General features: G+C 42.6%; 3 protein-coding genes across 6 annotated transcripts in view; 2 read left to right on the top strand and 1 right to left on the bottom strand.

Moving 5' to 3' along the window:
• The window catches only part of cbfa2t3 (CBFA2/RUNX1 partner transcriptional co-repressor 3), a 44,523-nt gene extending 31,161 nt beyond the window's left edge, over positions 1 to 13,362 (top strand). For 2 of the 4 annotated variants that reach the window (XM_084357638.1, XM_084357641.1), the window contains exons 6-12: positions 1,150 to 1,433; positions 2,119 to 2,204; positions 3,272 to 3,560; positions 3,995 to 4,063; positions 4,734 to 4,787; positions 6,432 to 6,622; positions 7,118 to 13,362. In XM_084357638.1, the coding sequence (XP_084213764.1) occupies positions 1,150 to 1,433; positions 2,119 to 2,204; positions 3,272 to 3,560; positions 3,995 to 4,063; positions 4,734 to 4,787; positions 6,432 to 6,622; positions 7,118 to 7,498 (1,354 nt within the window). In that variant the 3' untranslated portion in view covers positions 7,499 to 13,362. The remainder of the gene's footprint in view (positions 1 to 1,149; positions 1,434 to 2,118; positions 2,205 to 3,271; positions 3,561 to 3,994; positions 4,064 to 4,733; positions 4,788 to 6,431; positions 6,623 to 7,117) is intronic. The other 2 variants (XM_084357640.1, XM_084357639.1) reach the window with 2 other exon arrangements.
• A 2,915-nt stretch (positions 13,363 to 16,277) lies between these two features.
• pabpn1l (PABPN1 like, cytoplasmic) lies at positions 16,278 to 20,719 on the top strand. Its single transcript, XM_084357225.1, has 6 exons — positions 16,278 to 16,542; positions 17,854 to 17,980; positions 18,503 to 18,570; positions 18,658 to 18,764; positions 18,867 to 18,954; positions 20,028 to 20,719. The coding sequence occupies exons 1-6, from the start codon at positions 16,471 to 16,473 to the stop codon at positions 20,355 to 20,357; spliced, it is 792 nt and encodes a 263-aa protein (XP_084213351.1). The 5' UTR covers positions 16,278 to 16,470; the 3' UTR covers positions 20,358 to 20,719.
• A 32-nt stretch (positions 20,720 to 20,751) lies between these two features.
• Positions 20,752 to 22,792, bottom strand: trappc2l (trafficking protein particle complex subunit 2L). Its single transcript, XM_084357238.1, has 5 exons — positions 22,700 to 22,792; positions 22,255 to 22,427; positions 21,539 to 21,626; positions 21,006 to 21,085; positions 20,752 to 20,910 (listed from the first exon to the last, which is right to left on the bottom strand). The coding sequence occupies exons 1-5, from the start codon at positions 22,730 to 22,732 to the stop codon at positions 20,865 to 20,867; spliced, it is 420 nt and encodes a 139-aa protein (XP_084213364.1). The 5' UTR covers positions 22,733 to 22,792; the 3' UTR covers positions 20,752 to 20,864.
• Positions 22,793 to 23,007: the final 215 nt, after the last annotated feature.

Raw genomic sequence — 23,007 nt, 5'->3', positions numbered from 1 at the left:
CTTTTAGATCTTTTAGAGTCCCGGTAAAAGACTAATGTCTTCTCTTGATTATGTTTTCATTTGTTTAAAATAAGAGCGCACATGTTAAAGGAAAAGTTCACCCAAAAATGAAAATTCAATCATTTTCCCCTCACCCCCATGCTGATGGAAAGCCAGGTGAAGTTTTGTAGTCCACAAAACATTTCTGGAGCTTCACAGCAAAACAGTGTTGCAGCATGAAGTAGCTGGGGACAGCTTGTGGGGTGTGTTCCTAGTCTCTCGAAGCCATGAGATTCCAGCCACAGTAAAGACTTCAGCTTAAAAATGGTGTAAATAAATACATTAATGATCTCAGGGTTTAAGGTGACTTGGATTACGCTGAACAAGCTTTATGGAGCCATTTTATGTTTTCTGGGGGGTCTTTCTCAGTTGTTTTTTCTATGTTTTAAAACAAATCCCCATCTACTTCAGCTGTTTAGGAGAGCGATGCAACACTGTTCAGCTATGAAGCTCCCGGAATGTTTTGTGAACTGTAACATTTCACTCTGCTTTCCTTTTTTCTGCCTCTTGATCTGACTTTAAGGGCATTCTGATCCTTGCTAGCCAAATTATGAAGTAATACACTGGCACTGCATATTTAGCCTGGCAAAGCCAGTTACTCATTGTGGCCTGGCAAGGCTGAGACGGAATAGCTAGAGGAAGACGAAGAAGGTCGTACAAAAGTTAATTCTCTTTCTTGAAGAGAAAATCAGTTTCTGAATAAAACTGAGGGGAGAAATGAGCCAGGAAGCTGCTGATTTGTTGGAAATAAGAAGAGTCACATTACCATCAAAACCATTTCTGATTGATCCAGATTTTAAATGAAGAAGCAGAATTGATTCTTGGGTGGACATTTGTGGAATAATGGTAAATGTGGTAGTGGAAACAGAGCTTAGGAGATGTCGTCTGGCTGTAAAAGGCCATATTAGCAAATAAACACTGTTGTACAACAAATATCTGTTTTGTAGTCGATCGTAATATACCACACATCCCACACTTCCCACTGCTAGAAACTGCCAGTTTAAATGTAATCCTGTTATGTTCTGCCGACATTATCTACTGTGTGTCAGCTTTCATTTTGGTTCTGTTTAACATTCAGGCATCTTTTCAATCTCCTGTGCTCCTCTACAGGACCAAAGACAGCTCAGAGAGAGATGGGTTGCATCCGGAGCACTTGGCTAAGCGGCCCTGCACCATCAGCCCCAGCCAACGTTTCAGCCCCAGCACAGGTCTTCCTGCTCACCCACCTCCCAACGGCATCCCCACACACCCTCCCAACGGACTACCCCACCCGCCCAACCCCCAAATGGGACCCCAGCACTATCGCTTAGAAGACATGGCACTGGCACACCAATACAGAGACGCTTACAGACATAATGAGCACCGCGACGCACGGGACAGGCACCGACCAACAGGTAGAACAGCTGCGTCAGATACATCTATACAGTCCTCAGTAATGTGGTTAACACCGTGGGCTTGTGGGAATGAAAGTGGGGTGCATGTAGAGAACAAAAGCCAGTTGTCGGTCCGGTGTGATAATCCTCGTGGCAGTGCGTCTATATAAAGACCACAACCATACATGCCCATGTGCTACAACTGTGGCAACCATATATGCCTTCCTTCTGCTTTCCCAGAAGGAAAGCGATGAATTCTTAGCCAATCTGTCTCACTGATAGGCACACGAGGGCCTGCCACCAGTTATTTTGTTTGAAATTAAACTTTGATAACCCTGAATTCAAAGTTGCTTTGTGGATTTGAGGCTGCATGGTGTAAAAAGCCAGAGCATTGAGAGGTTTTGGTCAAACATTATTTGGTTTAAGGATATAGATGCCAATTATTAAATCAAAAAACCAAAAACCGATATTTGGAACTGAAATACATTTGCAGTAAAAATCTAAATCAAATAGATAGAAGAGCACCACCCATTCATTGTCAGGGCTGGATTAGCAATCCAGTGTTAGAAATTAATCAAGTTTCCCTCCATTAAACACCCAATTTGTCCAAAAGACTGTTGAGTATCCGTCCTGGAATGGTACAGCATTTTGCTGCCTGGAATTAGAAGCACAGTATTTGACAGAGACCCATGTGTTTGTCTTCTAGCAGTGCATGGAGCCCGCCAAGAGGAGGTGATCGACCACCGTCTTACAGATCGAGAGTGGGCAGAGGAATGGAAGCACCTTGATAATGTACGTATCAGCGTTGTAGCCACGTTTAAGGTCCATTACCCTTTTTGTTTCATGCGTAAACGTTCCAAAGCAGTAAAAAAGGAAAAGGGAGCAGAAGTTAGTTTTAGTGCTGAAGATGATGAGCAGATGACAGGCAGAACAGCCTCCGTCCCATCTGAGTAAACAGCTGACGGACAGCTGACCTTAGGAGGGCTGTGTCAGTGTGGTGATTTAGCAACAGACAGACACCTATCTGGCTTCCTGGCACCCAACTCCATGAAGACAAAATCATGTACACTAGATGCACACACACACACACACACACACACACAAACATACAGACAGACGCACACACAGAAACTGGGGCCCAGATGGAGCTCAGGACCCAGCAGAGAGCAGCTCCAGCTGGGGAGAGCAGCTGAGACAAGAGCTGCAGTCATGGAGAGAACCGGCCAGGCCTGGACCCGTGCCAAATTAGAAACACTTCACTGAAATAAATATAGCTAACTCAGAGGGGGAGGGAGCGAGCACGGGGACAGAGGAAAGGAGGCAGAGAGGGAAAGATGAATGGGAATAACGATATGGATTGAATGTCAACCATGCTAAACTCATTTAGCATGGAAACACGGGGCAGTGTGGAAAAAAAGTGACACTGTTTACAGCGGTGGGGGCGAGAGGAGAGAAACGAGAGGAAATCTGTTGAGTTGGCAGAGAACGGAGCAGAAGGGTGGAAGGAATTGGCTCAACTTTTTCATCAGCAGCCCAGCTGTTACATTATCGCTGTTGTAATGCTCTCAGACATTGAAATTCAGTGACGAGTACACAACCCATGAACAGATAGTCCGAGACTGAAACACACTGTCTCATGCAAACACACACATCTGCTGGGTTGTATGTTGTTTTGGAGAAATGGTCGGTTGCTCCAAGAGTAACTCGTTCTTTATGAATGGGTTTTGTTTCTATGACCTGTAGAGCTATTTTTCATGGATTTGCACTGAAAAAAACCCTTTTATCAGGAGGTAGGAGGGTTTACCTTTTCACTTAGATTGAGCGCTGTCAAACTTCTCCTCGATCCTGTCCCTTCGCAGCTCTTGAACTGCATCATGGACATGGTGGAGAAGACGCGTCGCTCTCTCACGGTGCTGCGCCGGTGCCAGGAGGCCGACCGGGAGGAGATGAATCACTGGATCCGGCGCTACAGCGACGTGGAGGAGATGAAAAAAGGTGGGAGCAACGGACAGCACTGCCTTCCTCCTCCTCCTCTTCCTCCTCCTCCTACTCCTCACCACAACTCCTCCTCCAACACAGCTAGCAGCAGCGAGGCACTGCCCGTAGGAACTTCCTCGGCTGCTGAAAGGCAGACAGGCAGACAGACAGGTAGACGAACACACACAGGGGATGTTTGGCAAATCAAAACACTCACAGCAAGCCAGGTAGGGCTTATTTGAAATGCTGGAAATGCCGTAATATATCAATTTAGACACAAAAAGTCATATTTTTCGACAGATTTACACATTTTTGCTCATACTGTGAGGCAATACAAATCCAGCTGCAACACCCTGCATCTTTAACCACCTGATTGCACCCTTATGCTCCCAGCATGCTCGTTCATAATTAAGATTTGTATTCACACCTATTCCTTTGCAGAAATTGTTGAAAGATTTAATGAAAGCTTATTTACTGATGCTGCCACACATAGTTTGCATTAGTACCAATGCATATACAACTGGGAGACACATGGGTGTGTGTTTGAGCAGATCAAGCCTCTATCCCTGTGTCTAATCGAGTGTGTGCCTGCTTGTGTTTTTCAGAGATCCACAGAGACTTCTTACACAGGCCTCCCTCAGGATACCTGCCCGAAGAAATCTGGAGGAAAGCTGGTAAGAGCCAAGCATCCCCTATCTCGCGATTGTCTCCATGACTAGCCTCACACAGACTAACAACACACACACACATACACACGCAGTCACCATCATGAGTCTTCAGGGCCCTCACCCTGGCTACCAGATCAGAGGCCTTACAGCCGTAGGTCCATCAGGCCAGAGGATTGGAGACCTTCTGTGTCATTAGGGCTAAATTCCCTCCATCTGTCACCACTATGAAAGGCCACTGCAGTTAAAGCTGCAGTGAAAATGCAGTCACCTGGCCCAGGGCAGGCCGCAGCAGCACAGCACAGGTCGGAGATTAACTGGTCTCCATTGTGCGAAGAAACACACCATTAAGCTTTTATGCCCCTTATTTCATAGTGATTGTACAGACATTCAGATATAAAGACAAAAAAAGGGTGGTTTTTGGTTCATTTTGTAGCCAATCAGGTGAGAGCGTCGCATTTGCATGGGCCTTCCCGCACACTGCATGTTAGACAGAGCCCATCCCAGGAGTCGTCTGGCTCGGCTCTTGTTCCACCCCAGTCCCAGCACTATTATGTTGCCGTCATACTCCAATACCCTGCGGAGGAAAGATGCTGCTGCTGTTGGCAAAATACTGTGCTGCATTTTCACCAGCAGAGGGGAAAAAAAGCTCTTTTAATTGCAGTTGTTTTTCATACAGGTACTACAAGCATCCCGCTCTCCCCAGCACTAAAGCACCTCCAAAACAGGCAGGGTGAGTAACATATCTCACTCACATCTCACCTCTACTGTGTATGTGTGTACATGTGTCACCTCTATCTCAGCAGCCAGCCAGGTACAGTCCGCCCGATGTAGCTGCAGCCCCTCTTGCTTTTAATTAAAAACAGACACGTACTCTCTGGTCTGGTTCAGGTTGAGAGACTGCAGTGCTTTTGAAAAATAAGATCTGAAGTGTGAAAAAAGCAGACAGAAATAACACGTCTCAGGGACTTGCCAAATCCCTGCGGAATTAAAACGTTAATATTGCTGCCCCCGTGTTTTCCATTAAGTGCTAATTGCCCCAGCATCTGCTATGCAGTCTCCTTGATAAGAATTAATTAAATTTGCAAACTAATCTTAGTGGTGCATGCATTAGGCCAGATAATTGAGAAGCTCGGGATAATGCAGATAGTGTTTGCAAGGGAGAGAAGAAAGAGGAGAAAGAGGGGTGTAAGGGAAAGTTAAAAGGAGTGGAAATGAAATGAAGGGTAAAGGTAGAGACGGGATGAGGGGAAGCACTGAGGCGTGTGTCTGAGTGTGTCTGTATGTTGACAGGACTGACAGATTTTTTTTGCATATGAGCACTGGAATCAAGCTCACACAAACATTAATGCGCACACAGCCATGCGCAGTGTGGGTACGGCTCCCCCCGCTGCCTATCTTTTTGCACAGTAGTTTGAAACAAGTGGAGTGGAGCGGCGAGGAAAAGTGACAGTTATTTATGAGTTCCCCCTCAAACAAACACCGACTGGAGGAAATAGGGAGCAGCGGAGAGAGCGGTATCACTCTCACCTCCCACTTGTTCGGCCTAACACACCTGGAGAGCCACTTGTGTGTGTGTTAATTGAGTCTTACTGCGTGTGTGTGTGTGTGAGGATGGACAACAATGATTTAATCTTTAAATGGATGGCAGGAAAATCTCACTTTCGAGGACCTCACATCTTGTGATCTTGATATACTACATTTGCATTTGATTACTCAGTAGTGTATATTTATAAATAAAACCCTACAAGAAATCACACACTGTACATTTGTTGTGCACCGCGAGGCCAATAATGAAAGATGGCAAAATGTAATCACTCCTGCCTCTTACTGAGAAGGGACTGCGGGAAGTTTCTATTTTCGACTGCCATCTGGAAAGGAGTCTACACACCTGCCTGTTGCAAAAACACAGCCTCCTCACTCATACAGTTTGTGCTTGTGCTGGAAAGAACAAAAGGCCCCATGATAAAACCTACATCACAGGAAGCCCTGCGGTGGAGATATGCATGCCCACCGGTGGGGGGAAATTCACTCCTCACTGTAAACTCGCAATATTCTATTAAAATTATTCTTCTGACAAGATGACTATCATGCAAACAGGGAATCCCACGATGTTGGATGAACAAAACTTTGGAGACATCTGCTGTTGTCAGCACTGGAAATGATTGTGGCCAGACGTGTTTGAATTAATTATGGAAGTCTGGCTGTTTCCCTTTTCTGGCAGAAAGTTTTAAATCTTGGATGATGTACATCTGTTCGCTGAGATACAACAAGATGGCAACTTAAAGAGCCTCAATAAAGGATGACAGAGCAAGGCAGGGTGGGACGATGGTCACCAGCACCAACACCTCTTTCTCTCTCTCTCTCTCTCTCTCAGAGGAGGCCGTGAATGAGGTGAAGCGGCAGGCGATGTCGGAGCTGCAGAAGGCGGTGTCGGACGCTGAGAGGAAGGCCCATGAGATGATTTCAGCCGAGCGCTCTAAGATGGAGAGGGCGCTGGCTGAGGCCAAGAGGCAAGCCTCTGAGGATGCACTAACAGTCATCAACCAGCAGGAGGACTCCAGCGAAGTGAGTACCACAGACCCCTCACCTACATTTCACCGTACTCAGTCGCTCACTCTTGGGGGTTCCTTCTTTGCAATGCTCTTTTGCTCCATCCATCACTCTCCACTTCGTTCCCCTCAGCCGCCAATTCATCCTGTGTTGTGTAATCCACACAGCTGGCTGCTCTTGGTTTGGTGCTGCAGCATGTTGTCATCATTATTGCAGAAGCAGTCCAGTTGTCTGGGTACATAAAAGCAGACATGCCCAGATGGTTGGAGCAAAGTGCCAGGCTGAGGCCATTACAGAGCAGTTGACCACCACCTGCTGGTAACACAAACCAGTGGTGCTGAACCAGGACTCAAAGCCTTAAAATCAAATTCCTATGACAAGAGAAAAAAATTTAAGAATGAGATTAATAATTTAGATTGTAGAAATGACTTATTTTCATGTAAGAAAATGTACTGGAACAAGAAAGAAACTTATTTTTATCAACCCGCTCTCTCCCCACTGTCTCACCAGAGCTGCTGGAATTGCGGGAGGAAAGCCAGTGAGACGTGCAGCGGCTGCAACACGGCTCGCTACTGCGGCTCCTTCTGCCAACACAAAGACTGGGAGAAGCACCACCATGTCTGCGGTCAGGGCCTGCAGGGGCTGCCGGGGGGCAGCAGCGTCCCTCTAGGCACCCCCTCCTCCAACTCCGCGGCGTCGAGTGCGCCCCCCACCCACACAGAGAGCACTCCTCCAGGACCCCTGTCCCTGGTGGGCCAGAGCAGTATCGCGGGAGGGGCTGGCAGCGGCAGTGGAAGTGTCTCTGCCAGCCCCAAGGAGAGCAGTTCCAGCAGTGCCTCTCGCTCCACAACTCCAGCTACCCCCGCCCTACTCGACGCCACCTCTCGCTGACGTCCGACCCTCGTCCCCTCCCTGCATACTGATGCGATAGTGCCCACTCGCCACACAAAACCAAACTGAGGAATCTCCATCGCATACTGCTCCCTTTCTTCTTCCCCTCCTTCAGTCCTTATTTCCCTCTTATCCTGAGCTCTTCTGAAAATCTTCTCACTACCTGATGACTTGTTTTATCATGTCACCATCTACGCCCCAACAAAAAAAATATTTATTTCTGTCTTTGTCTCTTTATCAACCACAAAAACAAAGATTCCAGCTTGGGGTTCAGTGTAGTGGAAAGCATGAAAAGTGTCTCCTTTCTCTGTGTTCAGTCACAGAAACATATCAGATGTGTTTGCTGAAAAACATGAGCTTTGACTTGAAGGTGTGACTAAGTTGCGCCCTCAGTAATGTAAGCACGATAAATCCTGTCCACATAAGGACGCAAGACAAGGGCTGTGGTAAGGCAACGTTGATGAGGGGATGACTGGGACGATTAGCACTTGGATTGGATTTCCCTTTAATTTAGCACCAATGAGAGAACAGCACCCAGCCCTGACATGTGCACTACCAGTCCAAACAGTTCACTGATGTGGCACTTACTCCACAGTGTCCTCACGGAGACAGGAAAGGAACATAATACCTTTTTTTCAAATGGATGAGGGAAGGGGATGCGATTAATTCTTCAGAAACACAGCTTAGTATTTATTAAATGTTTCTTTCTGGCTTTAAGGGAAAATAAAGAAGTCCAAATATTCTAAATAAAGAATAATAGTGATGATGCTGATGATGATGATGATGATAAGGATATGAAAATAAATTAATTTTAAACTGCTAACTACCTTGCTAGCGAGCCAAGAAAATCTACACCGGACTCACCTCTCTGCACCATTGTGAACCCAAATGAATTCAAAGATGAAAAATAACATGATCCAAACCTTTGTATTACACTGCCAAAGTGAGTAAATAAGCGATAAGGAGAAGCACTCATCTTATAACCAAACGCAAAGCAACATCACCTCCTCAGCAGATAAGCCAGCCCTGAGAGGACCAGGCTGCAGGGACGGCTGCAGAAAGGGACCCAGAGACAGTCGGACATTTAAAAAAGAAAACAAACTGTGACCTGCTTTGATCTGCAGCTGCCTCCTGCGGTCTGGACAAAACTACAGCGATTCCTCAGCGACGGCCCAGACTAGTGAATAATATGGACAATGCTGTGAACTTGAGAGAGACTTAAATGAAATGGATGGAAACCCTGCCACAGTGTGATTTTTTTGTGAGCGGACGGAGAGAAAAAAAACAGAGGAAAAGGGAAAAGCTACACAGCCTCAAAGGAGATGAAGATACAGACATGGCGACGGAGCTGCCAAAAACCTCAAAACAAGCTTGAAAACATTGTCCGAGAAACATACTACGGAGACATATGGGAAGATTGTTCCCAAGTCCTTTTTTTTAAAAGCTCCGCAACGAGGAGATATTTCAAGGAGTTGCTGTTACCTTTACATTCACTCCCTCCTTTTCCAAAGCATGATGAACAGATGAAGGAGCCTAGGGAAGGGTGGCGTAGACTTGGTTCTCCTCTCTCTTTCTACCTCCCCTCACCCCACACCTCCCTCCTACACTCTTCCCCCACCCTCCCCCGACTACTTGACTCAAGTCTGCCCCCCTGAACCCCAGCCTGCTTTGGACAGAGCCTCAGAGCAGTCACGTGGGAAGACTTCAAACCTGCTTGTAGATATCGTTCCTCTTTTCAGATTTCAAAAATGTCTCTTGTCGCTGATGTCCATATGTGCTGCCCTTGTGTATATCCAGAAAGACGGACTTTGTTTTGTTTTGTTTTTTGTTTCCTCCTTTAAGTTCGGGCTGAGCAGTGAAGTCAGAGCAAGGACACTCGAGAGGAAGCCCCTCATTTTACTTCTCGTTTGATTTGTTGTATCTATATTAATGAGATGAAACCCCTCTTGTAGAATATTTTGTATTGCTCGCATTGTAAGACAGTGAGAGGACAGAGGTGCAATATGAAGAGAATTCAGCTACTGAATGGAACCTCAGCAACTGCCCATAGGGTGTCATATAATATAGATACATATAAATATATTTAAAGTAACATCAGTAACTTAATGTGAATGTACATAGTATTTAAAGAGGTCCAAAAATGTGTTTGCCAAATAACAGAAACCTTTAAAGATTAATGTCCAGAATATGATTTTCTCACAGTTCATTTGTTTCTCAAATTTATCTTTTTTTTTCTCTCTCATACAAGTTAAACAATTTTCACTCAAATCAAAGTGTCATGTGACCCTGAGTGGAGGAGACTGTTGGTAACAGAGGTGAAGTGGCTCCATACAGGCGCACGATGCATGTAGCTGAAAGTGGATGAAAACAGATTGAGGGTGGATGGACACCACACCATTTCCAGAACGTTTTTCTCAATTAATTTATTCCGTTTTGATCTTCTTAATTTGTATGAGGTGGCATTATTGGGCCTCCTTGATGCCGTTGTCGTGTGCTTTATTCACCCAAAGGTGAGTTTACATCCTGCAGGAGGGGACTCAACGATGTGTGATGACGAAAAATATTGTCCAAATATTGTCTGTAGTAAATCAGAGAGAAAAGTGGTGGTTTCAAATTCAGTTCCTTTACACCAAATTTAGTCCAACTTGATATATCATGTCAACACTCAAATGCCACTTTAGTGACCCTCTCTCTTGGTCCTCATTGACCTGTGTGTGTGTGGTTAGGAGTGTTTGTTTGCCCCAAGGTGCAGGACTAGCCGTTACTGTAGGATTAAGTGATATACCAGTATTAAGCTACAGTAAACCTCAAAGCTAATTTTGATACCCAATAATCTCTGAAATGTTTCTCTCTCTCTCTCAAGCATCACATCTTTTGGGGTTTTTTTTTTTTTTTTCAGCCCTTACCACATGCTCCAGCAAAATGATTACCTCTGTTGAACACATGTTAAACAGCCTCAAGGCCTTTGTGTAAAGGATAAGTTCACACATAGATGAAAACTCAAACATTATCTTGTCAGCCCATTGTCAGTGGGAAGTCGGGCGAGGTCTCTTATTGGACAAAACATTACTGGAACTTCGCAACAAAACAGCGCTGAAGTAGAGGGGGGACTTGTTTTAAATCATACAAAGCTACTAAAAGAAAACATAAACTGGCTCCAAACGGGTTGTCCTGCATAATTCAAGTCTCTGGAAGACACAAAATCCCAAATTGATTTGAAAAAAAAATTATTTACACCCTTTTCAAGTTGAAATCTTGCTAAAGTGAAAAAAAGCACACACTCTGTCTGAAGTGGGTGCACAAGCTCGACCACGCATCAAGGGTGTAAATAAAGTCTTCTCGAGGACATTTTTTTTATCTGGGCTTCTCAAGACCAGGATTATGTCGGAAAGCTCTATGGAGCCATTTGATGTTTTCAAACAAGTTCCCATCTACTTCAGTTGTTTAGGAGAATGCTGCAACACTGACTTGCTGTGAAGCTCCAGAAATGTTTTGTAGACTGCAAAACTTCACCTGACTCTCCATCAGCATAGGGTGTGAGTAGATAATGACTGAATTTTCATTTTTTTGGTGAACTTATCCTTTAAAGCAACAGAGGGCTTGTAGCAGCCACATTCACATAAATGTTATACTGATCATTGTAAACTCTCCATGGTTGGCCTCATACACACTTGGACCAAACTTTGAAAAAATAGGCAACTGCTTTTCATTCATCGCCAGATGGATAAAGTGAATCTTTTCTTTTTGGACTGTAATTCAAACGGGATAAGCTACAAGGTACCCCTGCATCTGTGTGTAGCATCTATGTATGTGTGTCATAATGACCGTGATTTGGTGTTGACCTCAGCCCTTTTGTGTCCTTTCCACTCTGATGTCTAGTTCCTCCACTACTACTACCACAGACCACTCTTCATAACAACCCACCCCCCCAACCCCCTTCACACTAGCTACCTCCTGTGACCATACAGCTAACCACCAGGAGAGGTTGACCTGGACTTTGAAAAGCTGGGCTGACGGCAGACATGGAAGCGTGCATTCAAAAGCAAAGGCGTATGACTGATAAAAAAAAAAAAAAAACTAAAGCGTTGAAAGGAATTGTCATTACTCATGATGTAGAAGATTTATTCTTGCCAGACCTCAACTTTTTGATCACATCTAACCAAACTGATACTGCTGCGATTAAGTAACAGGCACACACACAGAACTGAACACAGAATCAACCATGACATGCCATTTATTGTCCAAAACCAATAAAAGCACAGACCAAAGTACTCCTGCATTGCCATAGTAGGCTTTGACACAGTGTGTTTTTACAGACCAGAAATAATAAGGTTAGAGCTCCACTACACCGGTTAACCAAAGTGTCTGAAATACACACAATCAGGGCACAAGAGTGAAGAGCACGCTCAATGAAACTTTTCAAATGTGTAGAACTCGTATTCAAGCAATCAAAGCGCTTGTTGTCTACATATTGAATAGTGCTTCTGTTAAAAATAATGGAAGCGTCTCCTTTGGAAAATCTACTGATTGCGTGTTCTTACAGTTACAAAGCCTTGCAGAGATAAAATGAATACATGGTGGGTGTGTGTTTGCGTGTGAATGCTGATGTGTGTTTTTGTAAGAAAAGTCTTTTTTTTTTCTTTTTTCGTGTCTCTGTACAAACTACTTGAAACCTTCAGAGCTTTAATGAAACATCCCAGACAGACTATAGTGGCAGATCGATTCACAATATGTAGCAACAGTTTTGTGCAGTAAAACACAGTGTTTGCGTACAATATTTGCATCCATACAACATCGTAATGACAGTTCCATTCAACTCTTAAGTGCTTTGCGTGCTCCTCCTTGTCCGCAAGTATGCCCTCATAAACTAAACAAAGCCAAACCCAATAGACCTGTTATAAATGACCAAAATGCAACCAAAAGCTACAACTTTCTTCTTCAGATTTCTTTTTGGATTTTGTGTTACGTCCCAGCGTTAGAGCACTTCACGAGGCTGCTGTCCTGCAAAGATTGGAGCTTTGGAGGAAAGAGCAAACTGTCCACTCTCCTCCTGATTTGACAGGATACAAAAGATCAGATGTTCTGCTCAGCTGGGTGTAAGCTTCATTAAGTCATGGAACAAATGAGATCCGTGCCGAGGTGTCATATATTTTTCTCTGATGGCAAACGCATAAGGGCTCTGCTGTTGTGAATACCATCCGAGGGTCTCTGAACATTTTACATCAGCCACTTTTCTATTTGTTTAACTATGTACATGATATGGGCAAAACGCATGTTTAGAAAAGACAAATATTAGCAGGTTGGCATTTGTCTCCCCCTACCCCAACCAATAACTCTACCAATGAAGTTTCAAGGCTCATCTGATGTGATGGTGACATGTCCTTCCTGTGAAACAGGCACTGATGAATAGCTACAGAAGAAAGCTAAAGAGGCAAACAGTGGATACAGCACTTGTTTTCCCAAAAGCCATGGCTCAGGATGGTCCTGTTTTTACCTTTACATGAATTGAAAAAAAAGGTTTATGGTTTTATATGTGTAGGGAAGCATTCTATACTGTATTGTGCAATACATTATTACAGAAAAAACATGTTTCTGTAGGAAAGGTTGGCGCTTTGAAGATCTTTCTCCTTTTGTTTTGTTTCCCTCCTCAAAAGGTCCTGTTGCCGTTTTTAGATGAAGTTAACTGTGCCAGAAGAATTAAATTCTGATTTGTATTTATTTCTTGCATGCTTTCCTCCCTGTTGCTAATACCGCTCTTTAACTGTTCGCTCTGTTGGATGTGTGAAGCTGTAAAACATTCTAATTCAGGTTATTGTCTGTGTTGAACAATGTAACTGTGTAATTAAAACATGAAATGAAATATTCATCACTCTCGACGCTTTTCTTCCTTACATGCTGAGACAACATTATCAGAAGAGGGAAATTATACATTGTTATAGAATCAAAGTTATTGTGTAAACCTCAAAAGTCATATGGTTGCATTCCCTCATGTCTACAGAAATATGATAGCAGTAGATAAAGAAAAATATATGCCAATTGTCCCATACACTTTTAAGAAACCATTATTAAATGTTTATTCCACAGAAAACAATTAATTAACAAGCTCACATTATATATTTAACCTCATATTACTGTCTCATGGTAAGTATTCGTAATTTGAAAAAAAAACAACAACAAATAAACAACGACCCATGTTCACACAAATTGTGTCTTGAAAAAGTTTACATATTCTTCAAGTCAACAAGGCCAATTAAAAAATGCATTTTATCTAATTATAACTCTCACACCAGGTTCATTATCCTCTTAAATATGAGCTGCCGATGAGCCGGTCATTACCGGCTTGTGCTGTGCAGCAAAACCTTGTTTATACCCACAGACTGTTCAATTATAGAGGAGATCTCAAAGTTTCCACTGACAAAATACGTACATCCAGAATTTGCACAAAACTTATAGGATATTTCAATTCGATGCAACAGTGCAGCCATGAACAAACCTGTTTTTTTTTTTGTTGTTGTTCATTGTGTACACAGACATCACTGATTATTTTAACACATAAAACCAGAACTAACTGCTGTCTTTTTCATATTCAGAAGCAAATTGTTCCAGTGGTGTACAAGTAGTTTTGCTGCCTTTTTCACTGAAGACATTTTGATTAGTTGCAGTAGGAAAACATAGTTGTAAATAACTAGATATATCATTAAATTAATGACGGCTGTTTCACTTTCATGATCCTGTCATTGCTCATGTTGGCTCACTGTCATGTCTTACTGAGACACCTGTGCTTTTCCTGCTATAACAAGTCAAAATGTCTGTTATGAAAAAAGTCTATCCACCCACCCAGGTGCCATATTTATATATAAAGATAAGCGACCCAAAAATTAAAAGTCATTCTACAGTCAGTCATCTCACCCTCATGCCGAAAGTTGGGTGAAGTTTTGTAACCTACAAAACATTTCAGGAGCTTCACAGCAAAACAGTGATGCAGCGTTTTCTCTTGAACAACTTCATTATGGGATTAGAGACTATGAGTACGCTGGACGAGCTGCAAAGAGCCATTTTATGTTGTTTTCAGTGATTTTTTTTTATGTTTTAAAACATGTACCCATCTACTTCAGTTGTTTAGGAAAACATTGTTTTGCTGTGAAGCTCCAGAAATGTTTTGACGACTACAAAACATCACCTGATTTTCCTTGAGCATAGTTTAGCGTAGCCTTGACAATGACTGAATTTTTTAACCCTATTTTTGGGTGAAGTTGTCCATTAAAGGCACACTATGTAGTGAAACCTTAGAAAGTTACAAATATTTACATAGTAAAAAGGTAATAATACAAACTCAGATGTAGTTATTTGATATATTTTCATATAAACAAGCCATGCTTGAGGGAAAAAGGGTCGAACATTGTTTGATGTGAGCAAGTTAACTGCTAATATAAACAAACAGTATGAAATTGTGTTGTCCCTTTGAGGACAGTTTGTTTATTCAGTTTATTTGGTCTTGAAAATCTATAAGTTCCTCATCTCTTAAAATGTCTTCCTCAAAACTACATAGTGCAGTCTTACTGCTACATCTTGCGCCTTACTGCCACTATCACGTGAAGTCTCTAAGCACAAGAATTTCACAAGTGTACCTGTAAGACCAGAGTGACAATAAACGTCTTGAGTCTTAAATCACCTTTAAGGTGAAGAGAAGAAGTGAGTATAAATGATCTGAGGATTACTGCAAAATGTCCTTTTTCATAAATACTACCAAATTTAAAGGGGCACTATGTAGCTTTGGTGAAGAAATTTTAATCAGAAGAGAAAGATCTTCACTGACTGATTTTGTTTTCATGTCTAAACAAACTAAATAAACAAACTCTCTTTGTCTCACGACAGGATAAACCAATAAACAAACTGATCCTAAAGAAAAACACAATTTCATACTGTTTTACTTTTACTTGTTTATATTTGGTGGACCTTGCCACCTTTCTTCTCCACTTTTGTTTGCATGTGGTAAAGACCAGCAGAAAAAGTAAGACTCCACTTTTAAAGCGGCACTGCGTAGTTTTGTAGAAGAAAATCAAACTCAGAATTTTTCATATTTACAATATTAATGAGGTAATAATACAAACTCAGAGATATGTATTTTTTTCCATAGCTAAATAAACAAGCTGTTCTCAGAGGAAAACAAGGTCCCAAGAACACTGTTTGAAACTAGAAAGGTGGCGGGGTCCGCCAAAGATAAACAAAGTAAAACAGTATGAAATTGTGTTTGTTCTTTAAGATCAGCTTGTTTATTGGTTTATTCAGTCATGAAAACATAGAGTTTGTTCATTAAAGTTGTTTAGGCATAAAAAAAAATCAGTCAATAAAGATCTTTCCCTTCTGATTAAAATGTTTTTTTATATTTGGCGGACCCTGCCACCTTTCTAGCTTCAAACAGTGTTCTCGGGACCTTGTTTTCCTCTGAGAACAGCTTGTTTATTCAGTTATGGAAAAGTTAATATTTCTGAGTTTGTATTACTACCTCATTAATATTGTGAGTATTAAAATTCTGAGTTTGAATTTCTTCCACAAAACTACAAAGTGCCCCTTTAAAGAAAGTCTGTTTTATTTTGAAAAATGAGGCCATTTACTATTAAGGTGTATAGTATTACTGTAGTTATATTTAAGAGGTGTAAATCATGTGCAGTGATAATGGGGGGCAGGGGCAGGGGCAGGGGATGGGCCCCTCTCTGATGCGCCACTGGGACGTAGACACCCTCCTCCAGCGTCTCTCTCACGTGCGCGCTTCTGTCAATCAATCCAGCGCGTGATGAGTCTCATTCACAGGTGATATCTATTAGCCTCACATGCTGTCAGGTGTCGTGTCTGTGGACCATCAACCCGTTCCCCTGCTGCAGGAGAGATTTTTGTAGCGTTGAGTGTGTGAGTGAGTGTGTGTGTGTGCAAGCTGCAGTCGGCTTTGCAGATGCCATGTTCGAGCAGTGAGAATGGCGGACAATCATCTGGAGTACGGCTACCTGGAGGGCGAGTCCATCGGGGAGCATTTCGCCGAGGACCCGGTGGGTATTCATGTTCGTGGTGAATCAAAAACGGTGCCGTCGCGGTTGTTCGTTTAGCACGCACGTCAGTAGGGCGAGCTAATGACGAGTATTACGTTGGACAAACAAGCGCAAAACACAAAGCTATGCTATGAGTATCGCTGTATCGCTGATGCACGTTTTGTGCATAGGACGACATCAGTGAGCCACATCCCGAATGACACGCTGCAGCTCCCGGTGTGACAACACGCAGCTAGCTCACACAGAGAGGCTTTGCGTTGTGCACCAGGCGCTGGAGTGATGCTTTCAGGTGCTGATGTGCTCAAACCTCAGGCCAGCTGCATGTGAAACTATGACGTCTATCTGAGCAGAGTGAAGTGTGGCTGACTCAAATTTCACTCGTTGAGATTTGAATAAGGAGGCCACATCTCCTGAAACATGTGGTGTTTTTATGAAATATTTACATTAATAACTTTGTTCAGAAAATAACCTTCTGGTCATTTGAGTTTTCAGATGTCAAAGACTTTAATAAGTCCAGGCCATCACTCTGTATCCATCACAATTAGACTGATGTACACTATCAAAATTAGTGAGGGATATTGGTGCATATGTGCATGGATATGCAATAAAAGTCCATGAAAATGTGTTCATTAACTACTTATTTTCATGCTGATGGAAAGTTGGGTGAATTTTTGAAGTTCACAGAACATTTCTGGAGCTTCAGGGCTAAACGGCATTGCAGCGTTCTCCTAAACAACCAAAGTAGATTGGGACTTGTTTTAAAATGTACATAAACAATCGACAAAAATGTGAAGTGGCTCCATAAATCTTGTCTAGCGTATTCCAAGTCTCAGGAAGAGACCCAAATTGGTTTGAAAAGGCATTATTTATTTATTTGGCTGAAATCTTCACTGTAGCTGCTAAGCTAAAAGTAGCGGTGCATGGGCTTGACTGCATGCCGTGGGTGCAAATAACGTTTTAGTAAATCAGTCTGGGACCTCAGGGCTTCCAGAGACCCGGATTACGAAGGTGAACTTTTTTGAGCTCTTAGTTTTCTTTTTTTTACATTTTCAGTCAAGTCCCCATCTACTTCAGTTGTTTAGGAGAACGCTGCAACGCTGTTTAGTTGTGAAGCTCCGGAAATGTTCTGTGAACTTCAAAACTTGACTTGACTTTACATCAGCATGACTGTGAGGAGATAATGACAGAATCTTTGTTTATAGGTCAACTTATTCTTATATGTTAGGCATGTGTTAACAACTTTTTCACTCTGAAACCAATCAATGACCCTGTGTGCCTTTTTTGTGCTTATGTCCACGCTTGTTTTCTCAGGAGCTGGCAGCCATCAAGGCCAGGGTTCAGGAGCTGGAGATGGAAGAAGAGACAGAGAGACTGAAGGAGGAGGAGGAGAGGTGTGATGCAGGAGATATGCAGCTCCTGACCAGCAGCCCTCGACCTGGTGAGACGGCCCACGGGGGCTGATCCGCCTCGTGGTTTGTTGTTGTGTCACATTGTTGTACAGCCAAATGCTGATCAGGCATTTGGGAAGCCTCGACAGTGTATTCTTAACCGGGTGTGTAGCATCGCAGCCTCCAGGCAGGTGAGCTAGCCGCCTCCTCCGCCATCTGGCTAACACCTGGGACACTTCACATGTGCCTCATCACTGCCCAATGAGACGAAGCAGTGAGCCCCAGAGAACCAGAAGGGTCCTCCTTGCTGCCTGTGGCGATTTTCTGCCTCTGTGCATCTCTTCATCCCTTTCACCCTCCCCTTCCTCCTTTTTTGGTTCCCCCTCAGAACAGAGATGCAATCAGAGGGGAGCCAGATTCAGAGATATGTATTGTCCAAGATGATACAAGAAATGGACGCGGTGGTGAAAAATCTTTTTCTTTGACCTGTGGAGACCCCATGTGCAGACGGTGCATTCTTTATATCGCATGCACAAAATCAGCATATACGATTGTTTTTGTTTCCTCCACAGGACCTTTCTACAACATGACTCCTGAGGAGAGAATAGATGCAGACAACAGATCAGTCTATGTAGGAAATGTAAGACTTGTATATATGTCTTTTCTTCATATTGAGCACGTTTATTTTTCACACCTCTGATCTGACAAACTGTTAAACAAATTCCAGGTAGACTATGGAGCTACCGCAGACGAGTTGGAGATTCACTTCAATGGCTGTGGTCCCGTCAACCGCGTTACCATCCTGTGTGACAGGTTCTCCGGCCATCCAAAAGGGTGGGTTTATACTTTTGACACGGTTTGACTATAGTTTTGTTACTATAGACATTTTGGCATCCAAGTTTACTTGTTGTTGGCGTTCTCTCTTTTCTTTTCCAGCTTTGCCTACATTGAGTTCTCTGATCGAGACTCCGTGCATAGTGCTATTGGTTTGCACGAGACCATGTTCAGAGGAAGAGTCCTTAAGGTAAGGAGCATTACACTACATGTTAGACTCTGAGGAAAACCTTCAAACTTGGAAGCTACCCATAACTATCAGTCCACAGCACCATGGGCTCTACTAACACTGGATTTAAGTCATAACTTCACCAATTTACACATTAAAGTGTAAAGTGTGTGTACAGGTCTTGGAGAGTACTACTGCAGATGTGAATAAAGTAGTATAAAGCCTTCTGTGGCTCCAGAGGAAGCTTCCTGTAATCTGATAAGAGGCACTCGGTGGTTACGTTGCATTGTGGGTAATGTAGGCGCCAGGTTTTGAAAAGCATTCCACTTACTTAGCCACTGAGTGGCATCACTGGAGCTTCCTCTGGAGCCACAGAAGGCTTTACACTACTTTCTTCACATATGCGGTAGTACTCCTCAAGACCTGTTAACACATTCAGTGTGGGTTATAGGTTAGTTACCCTTTAAGGATAGACAGATAGTCAAGTATAGGTATGAATGTTTTGATCGGGGGACAAACTCTCAAAGGAGACAGAGCTCAAGTGATGCCCATATATAGCCTAAATTTAACTTCCCCTTACCACAATTTATCATAATCGCTCTTGTGAAATACCTTTTGTTACTTGCAAAAACTTAGTCACTGTTTGGTGGAAGTAGAAACAAAGAGTCATTGTACAGTACTTTGGAGTCTACTTGTTCCTCTTTAAAGCAAACCAGTCACAGCACCCATTTAATTGTAATTTTCCTTCATTTGAGCTGGTCTCCTGGATATAAATAAATTGCACTTGTCTGTCTTTACATCAATACATTAGTTTTGCTGTTCCATTACTGTTGAATACCAATCATGGCTCGTCTTTAAACACTAATAAATTATCCTAAACAGTGAAGTAAAAACCAGCAGAACTGCAACAAACGATTATTTTTATTATCAAGTTATGGGACTCTGGAACTTCTGGTTTGTGCTGGAATTTCCTTGACATCTTCAAATTGCTGTTGTGCAACAGACAGTACAAAATCCCCAAGACGTTTCATTTACAATCATAAATGTCAGAGTGATTGTTGCAGCTCTATAAAAGTATGTTCTTTGGCTTGCAGGTAATGCCCAAGAGGACCAACATGCCGGGCATCAGCACCACAGACCGGGGAGGACACCGAGGCGGCCAGCCCAGAGGCAGAGGACGTGGTTACCGTCCACCCCGATACCAGAGCAGCTCTCGAGGCAGGTTCCGCTACCAGTCAACCAGGCCACAGCATCAAACGCCCCACCCTTACTACGGAGGCCCCTCAGTGGGAAAGAGACAGTGGGGACACATGGACTACCACGAACAGATGCCTAAACGTTACCCATGTCTCCTTCTCATCACCCCGCCGTCAGAGGAGTTGGGGGCAGGTTCGAGTGGACAGCACTACCCTCAACAGCGCTAGCAGCACCCACAGCATACATTCTAACGTGGGTGAACAGAACTGATCATTTTAAAGAAGTGTTTCCAGGCAATACTGAGTTGAGCATCATGTGAGAGGCAGCAGAGACGACTTTGCATCCCTTCATCAGTCCTTCAAGTAGGTGCGATGTGAAAACTGGGGTCAGGTGTTTCATTATAAGCTTAAGTTGCCGTGAATGCATGGGACAATCCTCAAATTGTTATGCAGTTTGCGTCTCATTTTTATAACTTGATGCGAATGTATTGTGTTGCTGCCTGCAATGTTACGTGTAAATTCTCCCTATGTATAACTTATAAGTTCTTTGCTATGTAAGTGAATGAATAAATAAATCAATGATCCGGTGATTCATTGTAGTAAAATGACACACGCAGTGATGTGCAACAACAATGACATTTTATTACTTATGCATTTCAATAATCAAGGCAACATGTAAACAAAAAATTAAGATGAGGGGTGTTCTGTACAGTGGAGGTTCAGAAGAAAGTGACATCAGCCAGTTTGCACCATCATTCCAGATACGATGCCATCAAAGGCCCTGGAGAATAATTGGTTGACAATTAAATGCTGCTGGATTTGGAAAATACTGATGTAAATCTTTTTGAATATCAAGTTTCAAAAGAATAAACTCACTTGGACTGAATTTGGTCCCCTGGATTGTGGAAGGGGTTGCACATTACATCTGTAAAGGAGTTGTGCAATTTTCGGAACATCTGGAATGGAACAAGACATTACAACAGGACATTAAGCCATTTCAAAAGTTCAAAAAAATTAACAAGCACATCACAAATTGTATTGTGGGGTATATACACATACTTTCTAAATTGAGGTTTCCTTCTTTTGTATAAACCTGGATGTGTGCGGTATGTCTCTACATTTCTAGACTAGAGGCAGGATTTGTAAGGTGCTCAGAAAGCTGCATTGAGAAAATGTAGAAAAACAATATTGTAGCAGCTTTTCTAAAATTATCTTCAATTTACCCATTTAATAACAGTGAAACACATTGTGGAAGCCTGAGGTGTCACTTTTCTATTGGATCATAATATCTAAGCTGAGATTTAGGGCAACGTTTCTCTCACACATACTGTGCAGCTAGATCAACATCCTGACACAGGCAACAAAGTTTGTAGATGTTGATTAAACATTAAACTTAAATATCAACTTACACTTCTAATTTCGTTGTCCCGTAATGATGTATTCGACGAGTCCACAACAATGACAAATTTAACCTTGGAGTTGGTTACATACCCATATCTAGAATACCAGTTAAGGATATTTGGTTTTCCTCAAATAGGGCGGCATATTGAACTTAGATACTTGTATGGCACCGGCTGAATTGCACAAACAAAACATTATGAGGTAAAAAGTGATTGTTCACTATGTGTCAGAAGCATGTAGCATGTTTGTTGTGCCAAGATCTAATAGTGCTGGTGATTTGCTGTCTGGGCATGCAGGAAAAACACTAGGTTACGGCTACAGAAGGGGCTCACCACATGAATGTGTAATGTAATCTTTTGTTAAACCGCTTTCATGAAATTGGTATCGGATTGTTCAGGAACCGGTATCGAAGTCAAGGTATCAGTACCAGTCTCATTTTTTTTTTACGTTAACAATAGTACAAGAAATGCAGTGGTCTACAGATCTGGGAGTATGGGCATTAGGATTTCTGCACCTTTCTTCATTACCAGAGGTGTGTACAGTTATGATCTTCAGATGTCATAGGATGTGTTAAAACTCTTGTTAAAAAGACAATTAACCTTGGATCGCACTCCAAACCCTGTAAACAAAAAGATGATCTAATTAAAAGATAAGTCAGGCGTTTGAAGCACTCGTCTTGTGGGTTTTCCTGACCCCCAACCTTTTAAAAAAAACACAAGGATACACTTTGTAGTCTTCAGTGGGATAAAGCAGACCCAAGTACAGCTCTCTCTGGTCTCCCAAAGATTTGCCCACAGCTGAGATCTTCTCCTCCACCACATCCAGAGAGGTGTGCACTGTGTAGTGAAACTTCAGCTCATTTTGAGTGGGCACACTGCGGATATACAGCGGGTAGTTCTGGGTGGGGAAAACACACAACACATAAACCAGTTAATGCACAAAAATCTCATTCCGATGTTGGAAACTATAACAGCAGCTAGCTTAAAGGAATGCTAATGTTGTTAGCTTTTAACGTTAGCTCTGTTCGTATAATTCATCCTGCTGGACCTTCTGGAGTACAGTCAAAGCTGACACTTGTTTAGAGACGATTATAAGAAGGAGGAAAATATTTTAATAAAAAACAATGGCTATGGATAGAACCTGGGACATTTAAAAACAGGAATCATTACCTCTTTAGCGATCACTGCTATGCACACCGCCATGTTAGTGTTCCTCCTCCGAGCTGTCAGATGCTGCTGTCACGTGATATGCTGCATTCAGACGCTCCCAGAACTGTGGGAAATTCATAGGAGTACGTGACGTTTTAAAAATATATTATTTAAATGTACAGTATAAATACGCACTTTTAGAGTGTTTTAGCTGTATTACTTATGTAAATTTTTAACAAGGTACTTGCGTGATTTATTACCTCTCATGTCATTTTATTTATCTTTAATTCTTTCTGACCGATATGGAATTTTATTTCGCAAGTCCAACA

The sequence above is a fragment of the Pagrus pagrus genome (genome assembly GCF_965226575.1).
Source record: "Pagrus pagrus genome assembly, chromosome: 1".
NCBI lineage: Eukaryota > Metazoa > Chordata > Actinopteri > Spariformes > Sparidae > Pagrus > Pagrus pagrus.
The sequence above is the reverse complement of the archived record's forward strand: the minus strand, read 5'-3'. Positions and strand labels throughout refer to the sequence as shown.